General features: G+C 42.1%; 2 protein-coding genes across 2 annotated transcripts; both read left to right on the top strand.

The window, feature by feature from the left end:
* The first annotated feature begins 1,644 nt into the window (after nucleotides 1–1,644).
* On the top strand, nucleotides 1,645–6,445 carry rbm7 (RNA binding motif protein 7). Its single transcript, XM_076100371.1, has 5 exons — nucleotides 1,645–1,846; nucleotides 2,165–2,327; nucleotides 2,887–2,962; nucleotides 5,213–5,306; nucleotides 5,483–6,445. Exons 1-5 carry the CDS (start codon nucleotides 1,754–1,756, stop codon nucleotides 5,840–5,842), a joined length of 786 nt encoding a protein of 261 aa, XP_075956486.1. The 5' UTR covers nucleotides 1,645–1,753; the 3' UTR covers nucleotides 5,843–6,445.
* Nucleotides 6,446–9,400: 2,955 nt separating this feature from the next.
* On the top strand, nucleotides 9,401–19,365 carry barx2 (BARX homeobox 2). The gene is made up of 5 exons (XM_076100904.1): nucleotides 9,401–9,897; nucleotides 15,195–15,286; nucleotides 15,320–15,504; nucleotides 18,303–18,387; nucleotides 18,800–19,365. The coding sequence occupies exons 1-5, from the start codon at nucleotides 9,711–9,713 to the stop codon at nucleotides 19,085–19,087; spliced, it is 837 nt and encodes a 278-aa protein (XP_075957019.1). The 5' UTR covers nucleotides 9,401–9,710; the 3' UTR covers nucleotides 19,088–19,365.
* Nucleotides 19,366–24,242: the final 4,877 nt, after the last annotated feature.

The raw sequence follows: 24,242 nt of genomic DNA, 5'->3' as shown, positions 1-24,242 counted from the left end.
GTGTTTACTGCCAGGTGAGAAATATAAGTGACGGAAAATGCACCTTGCCTGGAATAAATATGTCATAGAGGTTTGCAAGGTGTCTTCTATAATGAAGTATAGCACGCAGTCCACTTTGTTCTGTCATGAATTAAACAGCATGAAAAGTAAAAGATTCAGATTCAGTCTCTGATGTGCCGATTTCTCTTACTTAGACCAGAATCTATAAGGACATTTCCCAGGCATGAAGGAGAAAATCATTAGTTTAAATTGATCTAATTAATATGGAGTACAGATGCCGTGGCCCATCTGATTAGGGTGGAAGTCAAGCCTCTCACGCCGCTCGCTTGACTTCCACACTCAATGATGTCGCAGCCACCAGAGGCACTTGGTTCCAGGCGCTTGAGTCACTGACCCAATCAGTGAGCCACAGGGGTAAAAAAAAAAAAAAAAAAAAACACCCAGGCAGTCAAAGAAACTGAATACGCTAGAAGAGAATAATGACTTTATATTAGCAAAGTTAAAGTTGCATCTAGACTTACCAAAGAAGACAGATGTAAGTGCACATTATGGACTTTGCATAAAAAAATGAATAATATAATAAATGAAAGACATACAGTCAAAACAGGTGGAAAAAGGATATGGCAACATGCATAACCTTCTGTGGGGCTTGTTTGACTTGTCTTTGTAGGGCAACAATACTGTAAGTAATTATTGCTGCCTTTCTCACAGAAGGCCTTCTGACATGCCACAGTAGGAGAACAACAAAATAAACGATTACATTTCATTCAGCTGTTTCAGTTTCCGTTTCAGGGTCTTGGTATTGTTTGCGCTGGCTCACAGTCATGGCTTATTGAGACACATGAATAGAGTGGAGTCATTGCTAATTCTATTGTAATACTTGTGCTTTTCCTGCTATGACAAGTCACAATGTCTGCTGTGGAAAAAAAGCCTTTTGTGTAGCAGCCTATCTTGATCAGAACATCGCTGTTCCTTTATGAGGATTGGGTGTCGTTTGGCACGTCCTGTAACTGTAGATTTGTGATTCAAACTGTTTGGCCTTAAGTTTTTACATCAAAACAAAAAACTGCTTCAGATATTGCACACACACACACACACACACACACACACACACACACACACACACACACACACACACACACACACACACAACATTATATGTTAGTTGATTTATATATTAGTCAATCTACAACTATTTTGATAAATGATTTATCTTTTGAGTTTATCTTGTTGTAAGGGCAGCTGCAGTAGGCCTATGTACTACAAGTTAAAACAAAACAAAAAAAGTATGCAATTCGAAATGCATGTGATGGGACATGCTTAACAATTAGTAAATAATATGGTAGTATGTTTCAACAGCTCTCCTGTTCTGTGTTGTTTTCATATTCAGTCAAAGCTCTATGGTTGTTGTACATAGGTTTGGGCCTACACTGCAGGAGCTCCCAAAAAACCCTTAGACCCCAAATATTAAATATGCCATGTATTATAACACATTTATAATGAAAACATGTTTGCATTCATCCTTGCAGTTGGAGTTTAACCAAATGACTAATCCTAAAAGCAAAGGAAGAACATTTCCGTTTTAGATTAACCGACCGTAAGTGTCGTAAAGGTACCGCTGTTCACTACGACGGAAGCGCAAGTGTAACGGCATTTCACTTTACGATACTAGGCCTTCCGGCTATATTTGGCAGAGCGCTTGCGACGTTAGCATTTTATATCGCTTGAGAGTGCTAGTATCTGCTCCAACACAATGGGAATAGAGCAGGAAACGGACCGGACGCTCTTCATAAGGAATTTGGATACAAGAGTGACGGAGGAGCTTTTGTTCGAGCTGTTTGTACAGGTGCTGTTGTCGCTAACGTCAGACATAGCTAGCGCTAGCTAGCAAATGTCAAGTCAACAGATAGCATACTGCACAAAATGCTAACACTATGCTAACACATTGGAAGCTTGTCAGAGTTAAAATGGGCCATACATGTAAAATTATTAGGTGGTAATCTAATAATTGTAGACCTTTTGTACACATGTGATAATGCTAGTGTTTGTTGTATGCACGTTGTGGACAAGTACAAGAGCTAATCACTCACGGGAGTTAGCGTTAGCTAGTTGTTGTTTGGGTAACGTTACCTCATTAGCGTTACTTGTTTTTGTTATTTTGCAGGCAGGACCTCTCATCAAAACGAAAATTCCAAAAGACGCGGATGGGAAACAGAAAACATTTGGTTTTGCTGTTTACAAACACGAAGTGTCCGTGCCATATGCCATGCAACTAATCGACGGGACGTCGCTGTATGGGAGAACCATCCATGTGCAGTTCAGATCGGGTAAGTTATTCTGACAACTGATCATAGACAAACATTAACGTTACTCGGAACATATGAGAGACAGAGTTACATACTTACAATGCCAGACATGTGTTCAGAAGTAGCCACGTTATACATTGGTGTCATAAAAGTAACCATCGGTTTCTCAACAAGATAACTGACCGGCTATGTTTGGAGAAACTCTTACCGCTGATTTGACATGTTTTTATGCCATATGAAAATAAAATGTAATGGGACTAAAATGGACATTCAATTATCACACTTTGCATATAAAGAGAGGTTCAGTCATGATCTATTTCCTGTCAGGCGGTTCATCATGTGGTTAATATTCTGATCGTGTGGCTGGTACTAAGATGATGTCGTCTACTGTATCATCGGTGAATGAACAGCAGAAATTTGGTCGTTACTCATTTTGTCATACAATTTAAAGTGTTCCCTATGTGACATAATAAAAGTACACAATTGCCATACTTGCAGAGTATATGTGGTAGTTACTTTCAAACTGGAATTCATTTGTCCTTAACTAATAAACTCTTTTGTTCCGTTTGCCTCATCACAGGGAGCAGTCACAGCAGCAGTCCAGGGAACTCGCAGAACACAAGTCCTGCAAATATCCCGAATCCGCATGGCCAGAGGTAAGAAGTCCAGCAGTGCCAGACACTAAATCTGGTTTCCCTCACTATCGGTAGCATCACAGCAGCCACTGGCTCTTCTCTGCCTCTCAGTCTCAAACTTGGATCGAGCTTTTGTGTGCCTCCTCAGCGTAGCAGATAAAGCTCTCATGGTGGTTCACAGCTGCATCTTAAAATGTGGCTCGAGCACAGATTTTAAGTCAACCAAGAGACTTGTTGCTTTGTCATCACATTGTTCACAGAGAGAAGTCCACCTGGTATATTTCATCTCAACTTTGAGCTGCCAATTTTCATTTTCATTTTCCTGGTGCAGCACAGGGTACTCAATACAAACTGGACTAAAGAGTCATGGTGTTGTAGTAACAGCATTACCACAGCATTGGCTGTTTCAAGCTATCTGAGGGGATGCAACGAACAGCTGCAGCAGCTGAAAGGTTTTCAGTTTTTTTCTCTATTTTGAACTACAGTGTGAGGTTAATTGTGTAAAACATATTAAAGTCTCGGAGGCAGGTCACAGTGGCATACTTTTCCCACATATGATAGAATACGGTACTATAATAGCAAACACACGCCCACTTTTTGGGCTGTGAATGGAGCCTTCTAGTTGCCCGTTTTGTCAGTAGTTTATAATTTTGAGGAATGGCAGAACTGTATGTTTTGTAATTGGTACCAGATTTTCTTAAGATGTTTCCACCTTATTGAATATTACTTGGACATGCACGGTTTTCATGCTCTTGGCAGTGCCCTCTGCTCTGGCAAAAGATGTGGCATGAAATGGGATTGGACCGGTCTCTATTTACTCTGTGTGCAATCCTTTCCACGTTTCATGCCCAATTTCATGAAGCAGTGCCTGTTGGAGCATTTGCTGGGAAAAGTATTGCCCCGAGAGTTAACTTAAGACAGTATCAGACCGGTGTGATGTATACAATATATGTTTTTTTTGTGTTCAACTACAGCGGATAAAGAATAGCTCTAAATGTATTTCTTGGAAAACTGAGATTAGATTTAGTAGTTTGAAATAACTGATCTTTCTTCTTCAGAATGGAGATTTTTTTAATTGGTGTTTAAACAAAATATGTACCCGACTACCTAATTGAAAACATAATGGAGCGAGCTAAAACATAGCTTTGATCTTAACCCAATGGTGTCTCTAAGCTGGCACACATCCGTTGCTCCATGGTAGAGGTTTTTCAATCCAGTCAGCTCAGGTTTCATTACAATGCAGCATGCACATTTGTGCTCAATATATTGTTGACAACATTTGACTGAACGCAACACAAACGCACTTCAAAAAACAACTTCAACAAAAAAACATATTAGCTACACTCCTACATAAAAGAAAATCATCTCTCTTCACTGTCTTTATCTCAACAAAAGTAAAGAGAACAATGAAAAAACAGTTTGGAGGAACATTTCCTCATGATAAACATCCCATCGCTGGAATGCAGATGGTTGCGTCTGCCTTTGTTCAGTTGATTAAACAACATGAAGTGGCATTGATGCATCAAAGTCATCGAGGAGTCACGATTGATGGCAAACAGAGACACACCTGCACCAGGCGAAGGTGCAGATAATCCATTTATTGCAACATTACTTTCAGGTCAATCCAGTCCCTTCGGGATTGGATGTGTCAGACTTGGCTTCATGTCAATGCTGATGGACTCCCACATCAGACATTCCATCACAGATCGTGGCACTGCTCTCTTTTACCAGTGAACAATAATGTTTCCATACTTCAACAACAACAGCAGGGTTCATCCAATAAGACGATTATCCTGAGCCTATTCCCAGTGGATGGTGATGTCGCTGTTAGATGGATGAATTGTGTGTTGCTAATGTACGTTGCTGGACTGACTGCTCTTGGCTCCAAGTCTTGAGTTTGCCGTCACAGGATCTTGTTTACGTCACGCTCGACAGAGGGATTGTACTGTGCTTGAGCTACTAAGATATGTGTCCCCGCCCTGAAGATGGATGTTCATGGTGCGGTTGGATCACGCACAGTCCAAACAAAGTGAAACCACTGAAGTATGGGCGTGGCTTCATGAAATCTCCCTCAGGCGATGCCATAAAATGTTAAAGCACACGACCTATCCGTACATGCCAAAGAGGTGAAATGAGGTTAAAACATCAACTAAAAATAGCTTTATTTAAATAATCAAAGTTGACATGGATTTTGCACAAGTGGTTGGTCGTCAATATGTTCTTTCCTTTTTGTGATGAAATATTTGACAATGGTTTGCTTAACTCTTACAGGACTCCGACCCAGTTCAGTTCCCCACCATATACTCCTCCGACCCAAATGCAGAGGTCCTTTTCATCTCCCGATAACCTCCAGAAGCATGTCATGGTAACATTTATATACTTTTATGACACAGCACTGCACAGTCACGACAGAATTCGTAGGTCTTCTATTAACACGTGACATATTCAGACCTGCTCTCTGCTTGTTTTAGCAGAAATGAAGAAATGTCCACACTGTATAATTTGACAGGAATAGAAACAACTCTTTTCCTTCGTCCGTAGCTGAACAACATGCCGTGGCTCCACATGCAGCAGGTCGAGCAGCTGAATGACGGATTCTCCAAGTCTCAGCAGAGGCAGCTTCCTGCAGGTGGAAACTCCGGCGGAGGGGCCTCCAGGCAACCCGATAACGCCCATTATCGGCATTCGGCGCAGACGAACAGCGGCGGCCGGAATCAGCGCTACGCAGAAGAACCGGCTGCCGGCCGTCATCAGCAACAACAGGGCCACGGCCGGGACGGCTATCACCATCAGAACGACAGGAGTGGCAACCGTCACCATGACAACAGAGGTGGCAACAGACATCACGACGACAAGGGAAGCAACCGTGGCTACCAAGATAATAGATGGCGACGGTACTGAGACACGTAAAGACTTCAGCTCTTCACATTTGTGGACGGCTTCCTAAAAAAGAAAAGAGTTGTGTTGATTAATTCACATGTGTACTCAGGTTGTTTGTACATGATGCGACCAGTTTGAAGATTTGATAACGTATGCCTTGGAGACATTTTTGTTTTTATTTTTAAGGCGTTTTTAAATTTGTACACTTCTTTTATGTGAGCTTTTACTCACAGATGTCACAATTATTTTGAGCTGTGTCGATGAGAGCAAGGAGACAAAAAAAAAAGAATCAGATTTGAGTAAGAGTCATTTTGGAAGACTAAGAAAAAAAAAAAGAAAAGTATTTAAAAAAAGATTTTGAACATTGGCGAGTTATGTTATGCAAAAAAAATATTGAAATGGTGCTCTCAGAAATTCTTCAGGTACTTTGCAGAATCTTCAGCTAAAGGTTCCACCAGCACCACTTTTACGGCAGCGGGGGCACCATCCTTTCTTAATGTTAAATCTGTTGACCTTGCGCTTTCTGGAAAATGGGCTTTATTTCAATTTTTTTATTCTGAGTCTGTAAGACTTAACTGTTTTAAAATGGAACATTTTCATCACTATAAAGCCCCTTTCATTTGACTGTTGCATTGTCTTTCCTCTAGCCACAACACAACAACACAAACGCCTGTGTCTTGGCTGTAGATCATGAATGCTATTTACAGCTTTGTGTTAACTAAGTGAGCCATTGTATGCTGATGCTACATGCTGTAATGCATGCACACATGGCCTTATCTGCACCTATAAATGGCCCCCGTGTAACTAATACACTTGTGCAGCGGGTTATGAAGTAATCTACAGGTGGCGCCACACACATCCTTTCATTGAATCAATTAAGATGTTAAATATAACTGAGCCACATGATCAGCTCCTGCATTTCACCTTTCTATTTAGGATGCTTTCAAGTCTTTACATGGATTTCACACGCCCCCCCCCCCCCCCCCCCCCCTCCGTTCAATTTACAGCTTGCAATTATGTGAAGGTTTTGTCGCTTGTTCACCAGAGTTGAACAGGGATATATACTGTTGTCTTTCATCAGAAGAGTCTTAGCGCCATTCAGGTTTTTTTTGTTCATTTACAGACGCGAAAGCAGCGTTCCATCCCATAATTAGCAGCGCTTTGATCCTCAGCGTCTCATGTTGCAATCAGCATTGATGCCCCAGTGCCTCTGTTCGGACTTGTTTATAACAAAGTTATGATCAAATCCCTTAATGTCCGCGTTGAGGTCATAATCTACCCCATCGAAAGCGTTTATGACACTTAGCGGCGGATCCCGCGCTGTATCGACACAATACATCTCCCAGTGTTCCAACGTGGAGGTGCATTTCAAACCACTCTGCACTAAACTCCGTCCTGCCTTTTAATCTGCCTCGTGTCAGATTGCATCCTGATGCTTCCCAAATCGCTCTAATAGAGAGTATCCGCCGCTCGGTGTCGGTACTAGGAAGGCCCTTCTCGCGCTTCTGGCCTTGGCATAACTCTTCTAATTGGTTGATCTGCCTGGCGTCTCCAGCCCTGGAGCGGGCGGATTAGAGGGGCCGCTCGGTAGCCGCTGCTGTGTGGATTTATATAGAAGCGTGTCTGCTGAAATGATCCACTTCCAAACATCCAGAGACCCTCCCTCCCTCTCTAGCAAGTCCCGCGACGCGCACCACAAGTGTGACAAGATGCCTGCAGCCGTGATTCCCGGATCTTTGCCCCACCTCAGGTTGTTGGGTTCATTGGTGCCACAGTAGGCCGGGGACATATAGGCCTGATTTAGCTGGTCATAGTGCAATCTTAATTCCCTTTGAAATATGAGAGAACGCGGAATTATCTCATATATTTGCTTTTCTGGAAGCAACAAATGCAGTTGGATTACTCACATTTTCTTTAATGAAAACAACGCATTATGAAAAATACTGAAATGAGGACGTTTTACAATAAAATGATCAAAAAGAAAAGTTTCAGATATTTTAGTGGAAATACGTTGGTTTAGAAACTGTACGGTAAAATCTATTAGCGCCGTTCTTTTTCTTTTTTTTGCAGCGCCTTCCTCCACCCCAGACACGTAAAAAGTGCTCCGCAGCAGTTGTTCTCATCTCCCCCTCTTTGATCATGCCATGAAACCTCTGAAAAGAAGCCGAGCTTTCCTGTGCAGAGCTCCCACACACACTCCTCCACTTTGAACACGGCGGCGTCGGAGGCACGAGCCTCCAGCGAGTTACATTTATTTCCAATTCTTCAGATGATAAACACAATCTGCAATATCTGCAAGAGTTCAGAAAAGGAGGCGTGAAACAAAACATAACTTTGCCATAATATAATATAAACAGCATTAGAAGGCAGAGTTATAGAGAAATAAAACGATGGGAAAGGCACACACGGTTTTTGTTTTAGCCTGTGAGAGAATTGAGCGTACCGATGTAGTATTAATATTCATCATCAGCCCGTGACGCTGATAAACCTACATTGATCTGACCGACAACATAATTGGCTATTCATAAAATATATATATATATATATATATATATATATATTGTGCCGACATAGAACTAGTAAAAGGACAGGTGCTCTTATTTGGCGGTGGGGTATTTTATTTGAGACCTTTGTGATTTTTATTCGGCGTACCCTCACGCCATGCGCGCGTGGGCGCGCAGTTGTTGATTAATAATAAATTATACATGCGTCAGTTTACATAGCAAGTAAGTAAAGACAAAAATGGCATTATCGACTTGGCCTTTGACCGCAGTTCTGACTATTGCTTTCTTGCTGCTATTTAACCTCTACATGTACTGTTCTTTAATAAGAATCGTACTGTTTCAACAGGGATTCCCTTATTTTGCCACACATTTTGTTATTATGATTTCTTTTTAAATTCCGATTTAATTCAAACAAAACGAAAAACAAAGATTGCACAATTTAATTTAGCGCTTATGTAACCAAAGCGACACCGCAGCACAACCCATTAAGGGGTTAATAACTGAAAAAGAAAGTAAGAAAGAAAAGATCATTCACCCCTTGTTTGCTTTATTTTGACTTTGGATATGACACTCCAAGTCTCTTCAGTCAGTCCAAAGATAAGATATCGAATACATTGCACTGTGTATAAAGCGAACTTAGGATAAAATAAGTTATACGTTATATTTATATTTATATGAAAACACGTTAGATAAATTGATTAAGATAAAAATGATTCATTGAATTAAAGGAGCAGCACGATGATAGTTTACCTCAAATGAGTTCATACCACAGAGGTCTTTAGGTTCAATGTGAACTTTATATATATCAATAGGTTAAACATAGACTAGCCTCTTTGCATTGATTAATGTCCTTTTAGGTTTGCATTTTGAAAATATTACCTAAGTTAGACGTTTTTTAGCTTCGAAAATGATGAATTGTACAACTAATATGTAAAAGAAATCATAGAGAGAAAGACAACTTTTTGGTGGAGGTGTGTGTGTCTGTGTGTGTGTGTGTGTGGGGGGGGGGGGGGGTAGTTTTCGGGAGCTGGCCATGTGTACAGTAGGCGACATGAGAGAGAGAGAAAGAGAGAGAGAGAGAGAGAGAGAGAGAGAGCAGGGCGATGGATGAGTTCAGGGATGGTTTATATAGCAGTGGGTGTGAGCGCAGATCGCAGTCAGTTCATTACCACCGTGGCGCTCAGCGCAGCTCAAGTTGAAGGCGACCGATCTTCACGACGACACTTCAGGGAAAAGCTAAACTGCAATTTCGAAAGACAAACAATGCATTGCTTAAACGCATGAACTGCACTAGTCGCACGGTGAAAACCCGCAGAGCCTTGTAGATATCAGTGAAAACAGAATATTGTGCAGCGAAGGTAGCGCACGGCGCACAGGGACAGATCATGCACTGTCAAGCCGAGTTGAGGCTCTCCTCCCCCGGGCAGCTGAAGGCTGCCAGACGGCGCTACAAGACTTTCATGATTGACGAGATCCTCTCCAAGGAGACTTGTGATTACTTTGAGAAACTTTCTCTCTATTCGGTGTGTCCTTCGCTCATCGTACGGCCGAAGCCTCTTCATTCGTGCTCCGGTAAGAGGACTGTTTTATGTTGTTGTTGTTGTCAATAATTGAGACAGAAGCAAATTACAAAACAAAAAAAATAGCTGAAAGGCAATTATTGCATTTGCAGATTGGTGGGAAAATTAGAGGTTATTTGGAAAACAATTTTGCGCACGAGATCAATTTAATTATTAATCTATGTTTTATTTAAATCAAAGAGATGATAGATTTTAATGGTGCATAGATCATGAAATGTGGATTAACAGTGCAGAAGGTTTAGTGAGATGTAGGTTGTGTGAAGTGTGTGATCGGTGATGCTGGTGTAATACAAGCAATATTACCATGAAGTTGTAGGCCTAATTATTATTTTAAAATTACAATTACCTGTCCAAGCAACTGTGCATATGGGAATATTGATATTTGTGACAATTACAAAATCATCATTCATTTATAATATCATTTATTTAAATTAAACAAATGCATCAATGTGTTTTTGTTTGTCAAGAAGTTTAAAATTAATCACAATTCATTTATGCTTCCTCCACAAGTTGCACCACCTTCCTCACTGCGCTTGACATTATATGAATCACTGCAGCCAAGTGTTGAAAATCAAAGACATGCAGTAGAGTTGGTAAATGTCAGTGATGCTTCGTGGTATTTGTTGAGCTGATGAATGACTCAATTGATGAGTTTTTTTTAGGTAATTAAGTGGCAGTTGGACAGATAAAAAAGAAAAACATAGTCGTCACTGTTGTCTATTTGACAATTGTATTTGATTAATTCTGTTATTCTGTTTAAAGGCCTTCCCTAATGACATTTGCAAATGGGAGGATTGTATCTTGTTAGTGCACTACTGCGTCACAGAAATCTGTGACCTAAAGTTGTGCCCCCAAAAAAAGGTGTTGTTTACAGTGTGGTTGTGGTCCTGCCACCCTATAAAAGATGAATTATACTGCACACGGATTCGTCTGGATTGACACGGAAGGAAATATAGAATGAAAACAGACAAACTTAATTTAAAGCTGATCCCTTTGAATGATAATCACTCTCCTACCAAATTTTCAACAGCCCACGAAGCGTTTTCTCTCTTTTCCCCCTCGATTAGATGGTAAGAACGATCTAGATCTCCACGCGATAGATACACTGACAGATTCCAAAGCCCTTTCGCTGTGTCTTGTACTTGCTGAAAACAACCAAAATAGTATAACAAAGCTCAGTCGGCACAGCACATGTTATCTTGTCAAAACAAAACTTCCTGACTGATTCTTAATTGCATCTCCAGATGAATCCAAACAACTGAAAGGCTACTGCACACTCCAGTAACCATTAGGATAATTGCTCTAAAGTCTGAAATAATAGCCACTGCAATTTGATGACAGCGGTGGGTGGATAAAAATAGGGCACGCGATTCCCTCATCCCTCTGATATGGATTGGTGTATGCGAGAGGGCACTATGACTGGGCTCTGGCACCCTTCTGTTCGGCTGGATAGAGTAACCCGCCCTGCATATCAGAACACTGTGCCCACCACTTATTTGTAGCTGCGGGGGTGTGAGACACAGTATATTCCCTAACATCAATGGCTTTTGGTGCTGGATATAGAAATTGGCAGGCTTGCAGGTCCTGGGCCAAAGACAGGCGACTGGCTCCTGTGCTGCCCCTTAAACAGTGAAAGTTGACTTCTCTGTTCTGCAAAGGAAGGGATGCTATAACCTTCTGCTACCAGCGGAGGCCGCCGAACGACAGTGATGCCAATTATGCTGCCTGAAGGAGTTCACAACAAATGAGTTTTGTGTGGTGTATGTCACTCAAACATACCAACATAATTGTCTTCCTGTGTTTTGTTTCGTGGCATTTTACTGAGAATCTCAGTCTAATTGTATTTCTCTGAAGTGAAATACAGACCAAATTGTTGTACAGTCAAAGTGGCTAATACCCGAGGAGCTAATTCCCTGTCAGTTACAGCAGGATCAGAGACAATGAGCCCTGACCTGGTGCTGAACAGAGAACAACGTAATGGCAGGTTACAATATTTCATTTGGAGTCCCATCTTTCAGCAGGACCCAGGGCAGGGCTTTTAGTGGTGCTCTCTGGAAGAGGTGAGAGAGATTAAGATCAACTGTGGTGTAATCTCACCTGACAGCACGATGAAAAAAACCACAGAAAAAACAAAAAGCAGGAGTGTGTGCAGCCCAAGGGCCGCTGCATACTGGTTTTGTACTGGCTGAGGGCTTATAGAAGAAATCCAAGTGAGCTAAAGAGTTTTCATCCCATCTTAAACCCTAATCCGCTGCAGACAATAACATTTCCCATTAAGCATAAATCCGCCTTGAGAAGGTTGATTACACCCATGTCAACACACACGGGCAAGTATGCACACAACACAAAGACGAAATGCGCGAAGATGTTCCATCTTCAGTTGGGGATAATGTTCGACAAGCTTTCTACGCAGCCACTGCCATCCGATTTTTTTCTATCTGGACAAAGTAATGAATCAGTTCTAAAAGTAGTAGTGGAACAGGCCGATTTCAGCTGCCACAGGAAGACATGTGCGGATCCGGTTACAGATTAAATAGTTAATGCTTGTGTTTAATGTAATGCCTGGCGGGAACCTTCAGCCGGAGAAGTTTGTCAGTGGGCCTGGATTAAAAAAAAAAAAAACTGTGACAACAAAACTCAATGAGACGCTCCTGTCAACGTCCTTCCACCATTTGTTAATAACCAGCATAAAATTGCTCCAATCATTCCCTGTAGGTGAAAGATTCTAATTAAAAAGCACTCAGTTAGGACAGATAAAGACGCTGTGTGGCCTGTTGCCCTTCCTACCCAGATACTGTTTGATTTGCGCTCAAAGGGCAAGGCTTAAAAAAACAAACCCAAAAAAAAGAACCCTGTTTAACTGAGCTGTCACCAGGCAGTTTATTTCCTAAAACACAGCAAACATTCATGTACGCCTGTCATAGCTAAGCAATGAATCATCCATTTCAGCATCCTATTGACAAAAAAAAGATTATAGATTACATTGAGCAGGCTGTAGCAGGAAATATGATTCATTTGATACGACTCCTGTCCTAATAACAACATGATCAATAGAGCGAATTGTTTGTATTAAAAGGAATTCTTAACAAACGTTCTTGATCTATTCCGAGCAGATATGTCTTCCGCGATGGTCACCATAAGCGCTTGTGCCGGTCCTTACATTCCGACTGTGATTATCAAGAGTATCAGTGTGCTTGTTCATGGGGCCGATTTGTTCACTTGCAGCTACTCAAACAGTTTATTTGTAGACTATTGACAGGACACTGGCACTTGTCAACAACATGTCAGAGAGACGGCTTCGCTGTCAGTGGAAAGTCACGATGGTTGACATTCCCCTCTTTGCTCTCTCTCTCTCTCTCTCTCTCTCTCTCTGGCGCTCCCTCCGAGGGACTGTCCGGAGACAACTTCAAGCTCTCTGTTGACAAGAGATTTCCTGACAATCGTGGAGACAAACCGAGATGTTATTTTCTTTCCCCCATTCAGTATGACACTCTCCCTTCACTTTTGTACACAATTCGATACACGTTCATGTGGAATTCCTCCTATAGAGGCACTTTAAATCAGATGATCTGATGATATCGGAAAATCTAACATTTACACACCTGATTTACGGCGAGAAAAACGGAGAGCAATATAAATGGAAAGGTATAAATGGATAGTGAGAGCGTACAACCAGAGAGAAGAGGTCTTCTTGTCTAGACTTGTTGCAATAGCAGCAATCTCACGTTGGAGGATTAGCAATGACCTCAGCGCCTCACCATGATGTCATGATGAGCCCAAGGCAGTGTCTGGTGTGTGTGTGTGTGTGTGTGTGTGTGTGTGTGTGTGTGTGTGTGTGTTTGTGTGTGTGTCTGTCTGTCTGTGCATGAGTGAAGAGCAACTGTCCCTACCTGGATGTAAACTGGTGTATGTGGGGGTTATTGTGAATTTGTGCAGTCTATACGTGTAAGCATCTGCATTCATGTCCTACTACCCTGTAAGATTAGAAAAGCAGACATGCCCCACTTCCTCTTGAGTCGTCTTCCTCTTCTTCTTCTTGCGTCTTCCTCTCGTGTCGTCCTCTCGTGTCGTCCTCTCGAGTCGTCCTCTCGAGTCGTCCTCTCGAGTCGTCCTCTCGAGTCGTCCTCTTCTTCTCCTTGAGTTGTCTTCTCGAGTCGTCTTCTCGAGTCGTCTTCTCGAGTCGTCTCCTCGAGTCCCCGTATTCTCGAGTCTTCTTCTTCTTCCTCTTCTCGCAGAGTAGTCTTCTTCCTCTTAAGACTTCTTCTCCGTCACATTTGTACTGAACATATTTTATCCCCTGCCTTAAGACATAAATCAATCAAGGAACGGGAATAAAGAAAATCAAAGCCAACGTCTGACTTGTGGGCTTTTGGGTTTTCTGTTGCGGTCGATGAGGAGATTAAGGACACAGATCCACCACAGACATTCTCCATGTTTGATAACCTCCTATTTTCTACCCTCCATTGCAGCCTTTTATCTCCCTCTATATCTTCCACCTCTAATCCCATAATCCCCACTGTGTCCTTTCGGCTGCTCCTTATCGGCCCATGCAATACAGCCTGCGCTGTGCTCCGTTGGCTTGTAAATTTTGGTGAAGGGATTGATTTTATATTTGAAGCCGTAAGGATTTTTCTGGCAGATATTATATTCACTTTGGTTGACCCACCGCATCCTCTCGACCAACCTCCTGGTCTCCTTCCCTCCAATCTTGGCTCCAGACAAGTGTTACTTTTTATTGATTCTGGCGTCTTGCTGCTTCTGTCTGTGCTGATAAAGAACAAAAGTGTGTATGTGTGTGTGTGTGTGTGTGTGTGTGTGTGTGTGTGTGTGTATGACTGCGTACATGTGCAAGAGTGAGAGAGAAAAGTTTATTAGCTGAACAGTGTTTGATTTAGTTTTTCAGGATTTTATTACAGCTCTGCATGTGTCTGTGTGCATGTACATCATGCTGTCAGACGTGGTTTTGTGCTGGGAAGCCAGTTATTATTTCACAACCGCTGAAAAATAATCATTCATTTGAAGGGTTCAGAGAAGCGGTGTAAAACACAGTCTGCGTCATTGGGGTCGCAGCCCTCTACATGGAGGGGGTCAAAAGCAAAACACTTTCCACAGCAAACGCAGGTCAATTAAAAATGAACCCGTCCTGTGCAATTACTGGCGGTCGATAGTGGTACAACAAAGGTGACTGAGTGGCACATGAGAGCTCACTAAAAACAGTGATTCAAAAAAAGATATCTAATCTTCTTTTTTTAACCCAGCAATCCTCTGTTTCTGTCTCTGCTCCTCCAGGCTCCTCGTCACTACGTGCCTACCCTCTCCTCTCGGTGATCAAGCGGCAGCCCCCCAACCTGCCCCTCCACCTCCCGCAGCCGTCATCCCCGGTCGGAGTCCCCGCGCACCTGCTCTCCCCGCAGCATCTGCGGGGCTCCGAGCCCTCGCCCAGCCAGACGCCCCTCAGCATCAGCAGCGAGTCGGAAACGGAGCGCAGCACGCCCCGCCTGAAGAAGCCGCGCCGCAGCCGCACCATCTTCACCGAGCTGCAGCTGATGGGCCTGGAGAAGAAGTTCCAGAAGCAGAAGTACCTGTCCACACCTGATCGGTCAGTGCTGTTGAGAAGCCCCCTCTCTCTCTTAGAATTGCAGTAAAAGTCCGTTACACATGAATACACAAATCAACAGCGCACACACACACACGCACACACACTGAGAGCTGAGGCAACACATAAACCTCATAGCTACCTAAAACGATTTTGTGATGAAGTTACTAAAAAGAAAGCAAACCACTGGTGCGTTAAAATTAAAGGCAAATAATAGCGCAATTACTACATTTCAACCAAACTTCAGTCAGCCATATAAGCTTCACTCAGCCGTGGCATTCTGATAACCTACATACCTGGTATAGAGCGCATTTTGAAAGTACACTAGATGCACACGCACCCACGCACGTTCACAAAGCCACAACTGCAATTATCAAGCAGCGGTTCACCTAACATCATCATTTTTTTGATTTATCCTGCGTTGAATGTCTCATGTTATATGAATTTGTCTAAGCCAGAGCATTACCTCAGCATTCTAGTCGAGACAAGAGTAACGTTTTAACCCTGGGCCCTTCGACAGCAGAAAGGCCCCAACAAAGAAACACTACCTTATTCAAGAAGGCGGGGACGGGGGCCAACACAAGCAAACAGTAATGTATTACATTGATTTACTGCCAATCATTTCACACATGTGCAGGTGTATAGAAAGTACATTTCTGCAGTGAGATGAAGTAATCTGCATGTTAATATCTGTGTCTTAAGTTCCATTTCGTGGGTCATTTTTGGGACCTGACATGAGGTTAGACTATATTTTCCAGTTTTATTGTAAGCCTCACTTTAATAGACTGCAGACTGCTTTTCCATCATAACCAAGAATACTATTGAACCATATATGTTGTAAAAAGCTTTCCTTCACTTGCGCACATTTTAAACTGCTTGTGAACCTTTGCATCAGGCAGAGATTGGACATCTGTACTCTCCACCCCCATTACTCATCCATGTTTTTACTGAGAGTAAATCAGTGTTTGTTAGAAAACACAACTGTCTTCATTCATTTAGACATGCAAATTGCTACACAGTCTCACACGTCGCATCCTCTTTACAGCGTATCTGCTTACCACACCTAATCTGAAAATACATTTGCATATATGGAATAAACTAGATTTATTTGTCATTGCATTTTACATCCCATCTGTGGGGAAAACTCCCACGATGTATTATTAAATATATCACATCTTGGCTTGCCTGGAGCTGTTGGGAAGGCGCCATGCCTCATCTTAAAGCAGAAGCCCCGAGGCTGAGCACAACTCACTGATCAAAAACCAACCACCCTTTACGAATGGCTGTGCCAAAATGCTGTGTCCTGTCAAAATATCGGATTCTGACACTGTGTTGAAAATTAATTAAATACACAGCTGGCGGAAAAACATCAACAGAGAAAATCCTCCTTTAAAGCCCCACATCAAAGGTGTGGCGTGCTCGCCACTTTGGTTTGTTGTGATCCAAAGATAACTTTTCTTTTCTCTCCCTTGGAACCTCTGCGGCTTTGAATTGAGACTCCACAGGCGGGGGCGGGAGGAACCAAAACCAGCCCTGAAAAAAAATACTTAATTATTTATATCATATGGCATCAATGATTATATGCAGCTTACTATTATAATAATTAGTGTCACAATAATCCTCACTGTCACCATCATCATTATGAAAAAAAGGTTTTCAGTTACACCCAAGATTCCCTCGTGAAAGGTGTAAGAATGGAACAAAATGGCAGTCTTGCAGTAGCCTGGAAGGAGCAACTCAAATACTGTTTATCTTGCTGCGAGTGTGCGGTTTCTCTCCATTGAGAACTAATGACCGTGAATAATAGGGCTATTTTCCTTTTCTGCAATTACTTTTCCTTACCTCCAGTCGTGAACTGCTACAGACTGGGGCACGCATGCTAGTGAAGCTTGATAGACAGCTTGATTGCCTGTATGTGTGGTGTTCTTTGAAGTGCAGATACACACACACACAAACACAAAAACCACACACAGCTCTTTATGTAAGGTATTAAGTTAGAGGATCCTGCGAATCCTGTAGCTCTGCTTTTTAGATTCTTCTACGTCTCGGCTTCCACTTTCACCATCATATGAAAGTCAGTTCCTTTCACTGGGGGTTGGGGTGGGGTGGGGGGTGAGAATCCCTTCATCTGACTGTTAAAGACTGAGAAGAGCAAGGAAGAGGAAATCTCATTAAAAAAAAAAAAAGAAAAATCCAGATAGCCGCTCCTTTCTTTTACAAATGGATGCCTTGTTCACTTTATCTGTCGCTTCCTGAGATATTACATTACACACCAACCAATAGCCACATTAGTCACGGATCAACACATGTGCTGGATGCATTCACAATTTCCTCCAACAGCACCTATTGTACAAGCGCCGTGTTTGGATTACGGACCTCGGTACAGATGTTTCAATTCAAGCAGTGTTTCCTGAGCTGCAGGTGTACAGTGTCAAACTCAAGCTACTCGCGAATCAGCTTTGATGTGAGATTCAAAGACAGAGTTAAGAGTTTAAGAGAGGTCTTATGCTGTACTTAAGCGAGCAATGCTGGCAAACCTCTAGGCATGGCGCTGCAATATATATTTGGTGGCAAGTTATAAACCACAATTAGTGTCAAGATTCTTATCATTTCTATATTTTCCTGTCAGTGGGGGACGGCAAGCAGCAAAGGCTGAGACGGATTCTACCTGGTGCTTTTGGGAAACGTGCAGATTTTTAAAGCACGTCATTGAAATAGTATATGCCACCCACCCAGTACGGGCAGAGCAACTGACGATACGGCCATCTAACATGCAGTTTGTTTTGTTTGTGATTTTGCAGGTTAGACCTGGCCCAGTCACTTGGTCTCACACAGCTCCAGGTGAAGACGTGGTACCAAAACAGGCGTATGAAGTGGAAGAAAATGGTAAGAGACACAGTAAAGCCAGGCAAGTCTGGGTTGTAAAAAATCCTGGTATCTCTTCATTTTGCTTCAAAGTACAGTTTTTTGGTCCAAAAGCGTGGCTATGATTTTGCTGCCAACTCTCTGTTTCACGTAGTGCTGATTTCAACTTAAATAGTAAGGTAGCAGTATGACAGGCAGAGAGGGTGTGGTTCGAGACGTGAGCGATGACGACGGCAGGGAGAGCAAACACTTTTGTATAAGGGTCGACAACTCAGAGAACAAAAAGGACCTGAAATCATTAAAGATAAATGAGTGCACAAGGGGCAGCCAGCAGCAATACGTCTTCTCTTAATTACTATAATAGCCAGCGTTGCCTTTGACTGCTGCTGCCATTTATTACCAGTCCACTAAGATTGTCTGTGTGTTATTCTAGGTGCTCAAAGGAGGTCACGAGGCCCCGACTAAGCCCAAGGGAAGACCCAAGAAGAACTCCATCCCCACCACGGAAGAAATAGAGGCCGAAGAGCAAAGGATGAAGGTGGAGGAAGAGGATAGGATGAGGAGGGAGACAAAGGAAGCAGCGCTGGCTCACGGAGGAGAGGCGTCTCAGCTGGAACCTCAGGATCTCAGTTCAGTAACTCACAATCCGGCCGCAGCGATGGAGGAATCTGAGCGAGAGCTGCCGCTCCTGATGCAGTCAGAGACTCATTCAGTCAGCTAAGCAAGAACACAAATAACCAAAGACTGATGCCAACCTGAAAACAAATAGTGCCTCAGGATCACTGTAAAAAGCCTGTGTGGTGTTTAGATCCATTTGCTTTAACAATTTGACTGGAAACATATTGCTGAGTCCAATCTTTACCCAACGCAGTCTTTTGTATTTCATCGTGTATTAGAAAATACCAAGAGCTAAAATGCTTAGACACTGATTGCACTGGTAAATATTTGGCCTTTAAGAACTTTATTTGAGCAGGACCCTGGTATAAGGAGTGTAAATCTAAGGTCATGTCAGTCAAAGCAGAACTTGCATTACTGCATCACCGTATTGCGCAACCATGAACGATCAAACTCAGAGCCGATCCTCCAAGCTGCCTCACAAAGCGCATGTGCCAAAATATCAAAGATTTGCCTTACCGTAGTGTCTCTATGTACCTGTGTATTATAAATCACTTCACTGCCAAAAGCTACATCATATTTAATGGCTACAGTGCCTTGTCGGTCTCAGAGGAAAGCTTTTAAAGTGTTGATGAAATAATTCTCAAATGCAAGTATATTTTTTACAGTAGTTTTTGATTACAAGTTCCATTTTTGGAGACAGAGTTGTAAAGTTTTTGAAGAGCACTTCTATGTTCACTGTGGAGTTCCTCTAAACTGCTTTAAGGCGCAATTGTTTCATTATTTGCTGAGTAAAGCGTACATTTGTTATTTTTTTTATTCTGAAAAAAAAAATCCATATTTCTGCCAAGCCATACACTGTATCATACTGTAGAAATGTGTATAAAGTTTAAAATATTATGGTCTTTCAGATATATAGCTGAAACAGTATTTTTAACTGCTGTTTTAAATTGGATTAAAATAGTTTGTATGTATAATGTTACTGCTCTCCCTGATCGTTTTTCTCTTGTCATGGGAGTCAGGATGACTCTACTTTCTGCCACGAGGCCACTAAGACTCAAACTGTCAAGAGATTCTCAGAGGGCATAAATTATAGCCTGTGCCAAAGATTAATGGCAAATGCAGAACATTTTAAATCTCAAACCTCTTCAGCCTACAGGCATTGCATGAGTACCCCAAACAGTGTGTGAGACTTGCATTAACATAACACTGCCTTCAGCTGCCTCTCACTGCCTTCTTCCAACTCTCCTTTCTCCCCTCGCAAAGAATTGTAATCAAAGAGTTTCACTTTTTGAATTACACAGATTTATTTTTATTTGTTATCGTGTCATATACAAAGTGCAGTATTTTTCTGATGTAAATAATGTTTGTTTGCTAAGTTTGTTTGCATTTTTTTAAAAGTTTGTTTACAATAATTTTTACTATATACAAGTGTGTGTTTACGTATTTAAATACACTTAATAAAACAGCAATCATTTAAATTCCACTTGGTATTATTTGGTGCAATTGTTTGGAGTTGTGGTTAATAATTGTCAAAATGCATCATACAGATGGTGGTTTGACATGCTCTACTTTTTGCATAATGCAACCAGAAACTCAAAGAACAGATTATCTACTTTGGTGCGTCTCTAATAAAAATGTTCATCAACAAATTAAAGTCTCCTACAGGTCAGATGTACTGTCATGTCATTCTAAGTGTGTGTAAATCAAACAGTTAAAGTAGAACTGGCAGGTTGCAGTTCAGGCAGGTCCATTACCGAGGAAGCTTTTGAAGATGTATTCGCTCTAGTCAAAGTTCGCCATAAATCACAGTCAAGAGAACAAAGCATTTTAGCATTTTGTGTTGTGACATTTATCATCTTTATCTGTAGAGCAAACAAGACGGCTTGTAAGGGCTCCTCTGTGGCCCTGTGCGAGTCTGAAGTGTATTTTTAGTGGCCGATACCGGACATGGATGGTTTATAAAGCAAACAGCACAGGTTTGCAGTGAGTAAAGTGTACTGTGCGTTTACGCCTTGTGTAAACATTCTAAGTATGCTCCATAGGTGTGCATTCAACGGCAGAGGCCCCAGCACTCCTTGGAAGTATTATTGAACATTTGACTCCTTCAGTCTCAGTGAATAAATTGAACTTGTTTCATCACGGTAAAAGGGCATGGTTGTCGAAACGTGCCGATTTGAATGGATTCTACAAGCACAGGCAGAGCCCTCTACTGGGATCTATGACGTTCCAGGTCCACTACCATCCGGTCATCTTATTTCTGCATACCACGACACCAAGTGGCGTCCTGGGGCTACCGGAATGACCTCCGACTGCTTCTACCTGTGGTTTGAGTATCACCCATAGAGTTCAATAGAAGGCGGAGCCTGTGTGAGTTGGAACTGTTTTCTACGTCCTTATTCATCTTCCTTGACCTTTCTCATAAAAAAGTATTTTTTTTTGTTTTTCCTGTGAAAAATGTGTTTGCTGATGGGGAATCTTATTGTTTCTGTTTGAGCTGATTAACAAGCATAATTATAATTTCAGCATAATTGGTGACTGTGATTACATCAAATGTGAATACATGTACATACAGTATATGACTGGGATTTGGTTTAAATTTAGTGCACTTATCGGGAACAACCTAGTTGAGCATATATTTACGATGTTCAAAAGTATGTAAGAGCCAACAAGAAAAACTGTCAAACCTTATGGAAAATATATGTATTTTCGAATTACAATAATAAAAGCACGAGAGTTGAACATTTTTGGAAGCGGAATGGGGAGCACTCCTACATTAATCAATCATGCTAATAAAGTTCTGTCACTGATACAAATATGTATGAAGTGTAAAATAAGCCATGAAAGGTGCGCGCATGGATTTACAAACAATGCAATGCTTTTAGTTTCGTCATATTTGTCATTAAATACTGAAGTACTGCTTCCAACTGCCTGTTTAAAGGCACGAGAAATATGTTTTAGGTCTGTAAGAATTATTGCTAACAACTGTTGGCATATAGCTATTTATTTTGAATATGTTAAACTTTGATTATTCAGAATTGGCCTTGCAGCTTGCCAGGCTCATGTAGAAGTATGAACTCTGACTCAGTCTCACCACCTGTTCAAATTAAGACTAAAATAACAAAAGCCTTTGGAGCATGTTCGGGGTGTCTGCCTTAATTGCAGGGACATATTCTTATTAAATATGCTTGTGAAAACACAGGCTCTAGCTGGCAGGCAGGTAGGCAGGTCTGCAAGGAACCGCACTTTGCAAGTCTCCACAGGCTGTTGAGCTCCTCCAGGCTAATTGTTGTGTGGCGAGATGAGACATTGGCGGCCTAATTGGAGAACCTGTTATTTTCTCACAAGACCAAGTTCAGCTGTAGGTCACAGGAGTGGAGTGGTGTCAACCCTAGCCAGCCCCCCTCCACCCACTAAGACATCCATTGCACACCTTCACCTGTCAGCTTAGCTCGGGGTAGTTTGCAGGGGCTGATGTGAGAGGGAGAGTGGGCGTAGCCCATGGTGTGTCACCCTCATTTGTGTCATGACAGAGGAAGTTATCTCTAAATGTTGAGTGCAGGAGCAGCAGCAGGGCTTACTTATGTCAATAAAGGTGGAGGCTTTCTACAACATGCATAATGCTCCCCATTGTCTTCAATAACAGTGGAAGAGAAGCGGTAATCATCGGCAATGTCACGGGGATCACTTCCTCTCCGAGGAGCGTGTGTAAGAAATGTGGCTGACTTTACCTGTTGCTATGATTCTGTTGAGCAAGACGTGTGTTAAAGCAAGTCTGCCTGGTGTAAAACTTTGTCAAGGCTCAAGTTTTCAAACTCCTACTAACAAACACATGTGGCTCAGATTATTCAACCTACAAAGCAAGGACTCTCAGTCTGTATGTGGGTATGTCCTTCGCATATCTCAAGAACTGGTCATCTGATCTACTTCACCCAAGTATGAGCAGTTTCAAAATTTGGTTCCGGTTTATGCAGTGCTGTTATCTGTTTAAACACAACTTCCTCGTATCATTATGGATAATTGACAGGCCTGTGCATAGTTCATTCCAGATCCTAATCTCTTGACCTGATTCTTGTGTGACATCAGAACATATCTAGGAATGTCATCAGAGGGCATCTCTGAAGTCTGATTGTATAGAAGTCTATGAGGCCTTCTTCACACTTGATTTATCACCTCAGTAAACATTGTGAACAGCATTATTTTCATTTTGTAAATTATGGTTCCATTTAAAATGTGGCTACCTTGTGATTGACAGGTCGCTATCAGAGACGTAGACGGCGTCGCTACGTCAATCTTCCGCACTCCAGATACGATCACGTCCGTAAACTGGATGCAAAAAACCAAGATGGCGACGACCAAAATCCAAGATGGCTGTGGCCAAAATGCCAAAGTTGAGGCTTCAAAACTGCAGCCCACAAATCAATGGGTGATGTCACGATGACTATGTCTACTTCTTATTAACAGTCTCTGGTTTAATCCACAACCTGTTTGCTAACAGTGGCAGAGAGATGTCCCAAGTACAACTACCTACATGTAGACATCAGCACCATCTATTGCCCACTAGAGGTCACTTGCACAGATATAAGCAAATAAAAGATTAATGTATATTCCAGATGAATGGAAGTCAATGAACATGTTTACTTTCTTTTAAAAATCAATGTCAAAGAGCAGGACCTCCACCAGTTGAGATAGTGTCTGAATTGTTTTTCCAGAAGAAGCATCTAAAATGTAAATGAACAACTGGGAAACAACCCAAAGAAGCATTCATGTGTTGCCAGGACCTTATGAATCGGATTTTCTTTGAATCACTTCCGTCATTTACGCAATCATCCTTAACACAGATGCTTTGGCATTAAGTGCCCAAATCATTTCTCAGTTCATCCCCTGTTGAAGTACTGTGGGATCTTTCAGCCTAATGCATTTAGTGCTTTAATTACAGTGCTGCCCGCCTCCCTGTCGTCTTTTGATAGCCCATGCTCTGGTCAACATGTCTGGGAGACAACGACACTGCCTCCCACCTCCAGGCTCTCAAGCTCATAAATCAACCAGTAAGCACGTGTGTGTGTGTGTGTGTGTGTGTGTGTGTGTGTGTGTGTGTGTGTGTGTGTGTGTGTGTGTGTGTGTGTGTTTTGCTGCAGGGATATTGAAGGGCTTGTTATGGAAGTCATGATTACTAGCTCAGAGATGTACATCTGCCTTCTGAGGAGATGGGCAGTAATAGACCTGTCAGTTGAGTTTCACCCAGGAGCTACCGTGTGCTG

This window comes from Anarhichas minor, unplaced genomic scaffold (genome assembly GCF_050575085.1).
Source record: "Anarhichas minor isolate MPS153535 unplaced genomic scaffold, ASM5057508v1 ptg000026l, whole genome shotgun sequence".
In the NCBI taxonomy this organism is placed as follows: domain Eukaryota; kingdom Metazoa; phylum Chordata; class Actinopteri; order Perciformes; family Anarhichadidae; genus Anarhichas; species Anarhichas minor.
Note: the sequence above shows the minus strand (reverse complement) of the source record. Positions and strands in the feature narration are given on the sequence as shown.

What these genes read in the sequence shown, in the direction of transcription:
- rbm7 (XM_076100371.1), top strand. Translation starts at nt 1,754, where the DNA reads ATGGGAATAGAGCAGGAAACGGACCGGACGCTCTTCATAAGGAATTTG. An exon ending in TGTTCGAGCTGTTTGTACAG is followed by an intron (nt 1,847 to 2,164) that starts GTGCTGTTGTCG and finishes GTTATTTTGCAG; the next exon opens with GCAGGACCTCTCATCAAAAC. An exon ending in ACCTCCAGAAGCATGTCATG is followed by an intron (nt 5,307 to 5,482) that starts GTAACATTTATA and finishes CTTCGTCCGTAG; the next exon opens with CTGAACAACATGCCGTGGCT.
- barx2 (XM_076100904.1), top strand. Translation starts at nt 9,711, where the DNA reads ATGCACTGTCAAGCCGAGTTGAGGCTCTCCTCCCCCGGGCAGCTGAAG. An exon ending in TCCCGCAGCCGTCATCCCCG is followed by an intron (nt 15,287 to 15,319) that starts GTCGGAGTCCCC and finishes CTCTCCCCGCAG; the next exon opens with CATCTGCGGGGCTCCGAGCC. An exon ending in TACCTGTCCACACCTGATCG is followed by an intron (nt 15,505 to 18,302) that starts GTCAGTGCTGTT and finishes GTGATTTTGCAG; the next exon opens with GTTAGACCTGGCCCAGTCAC.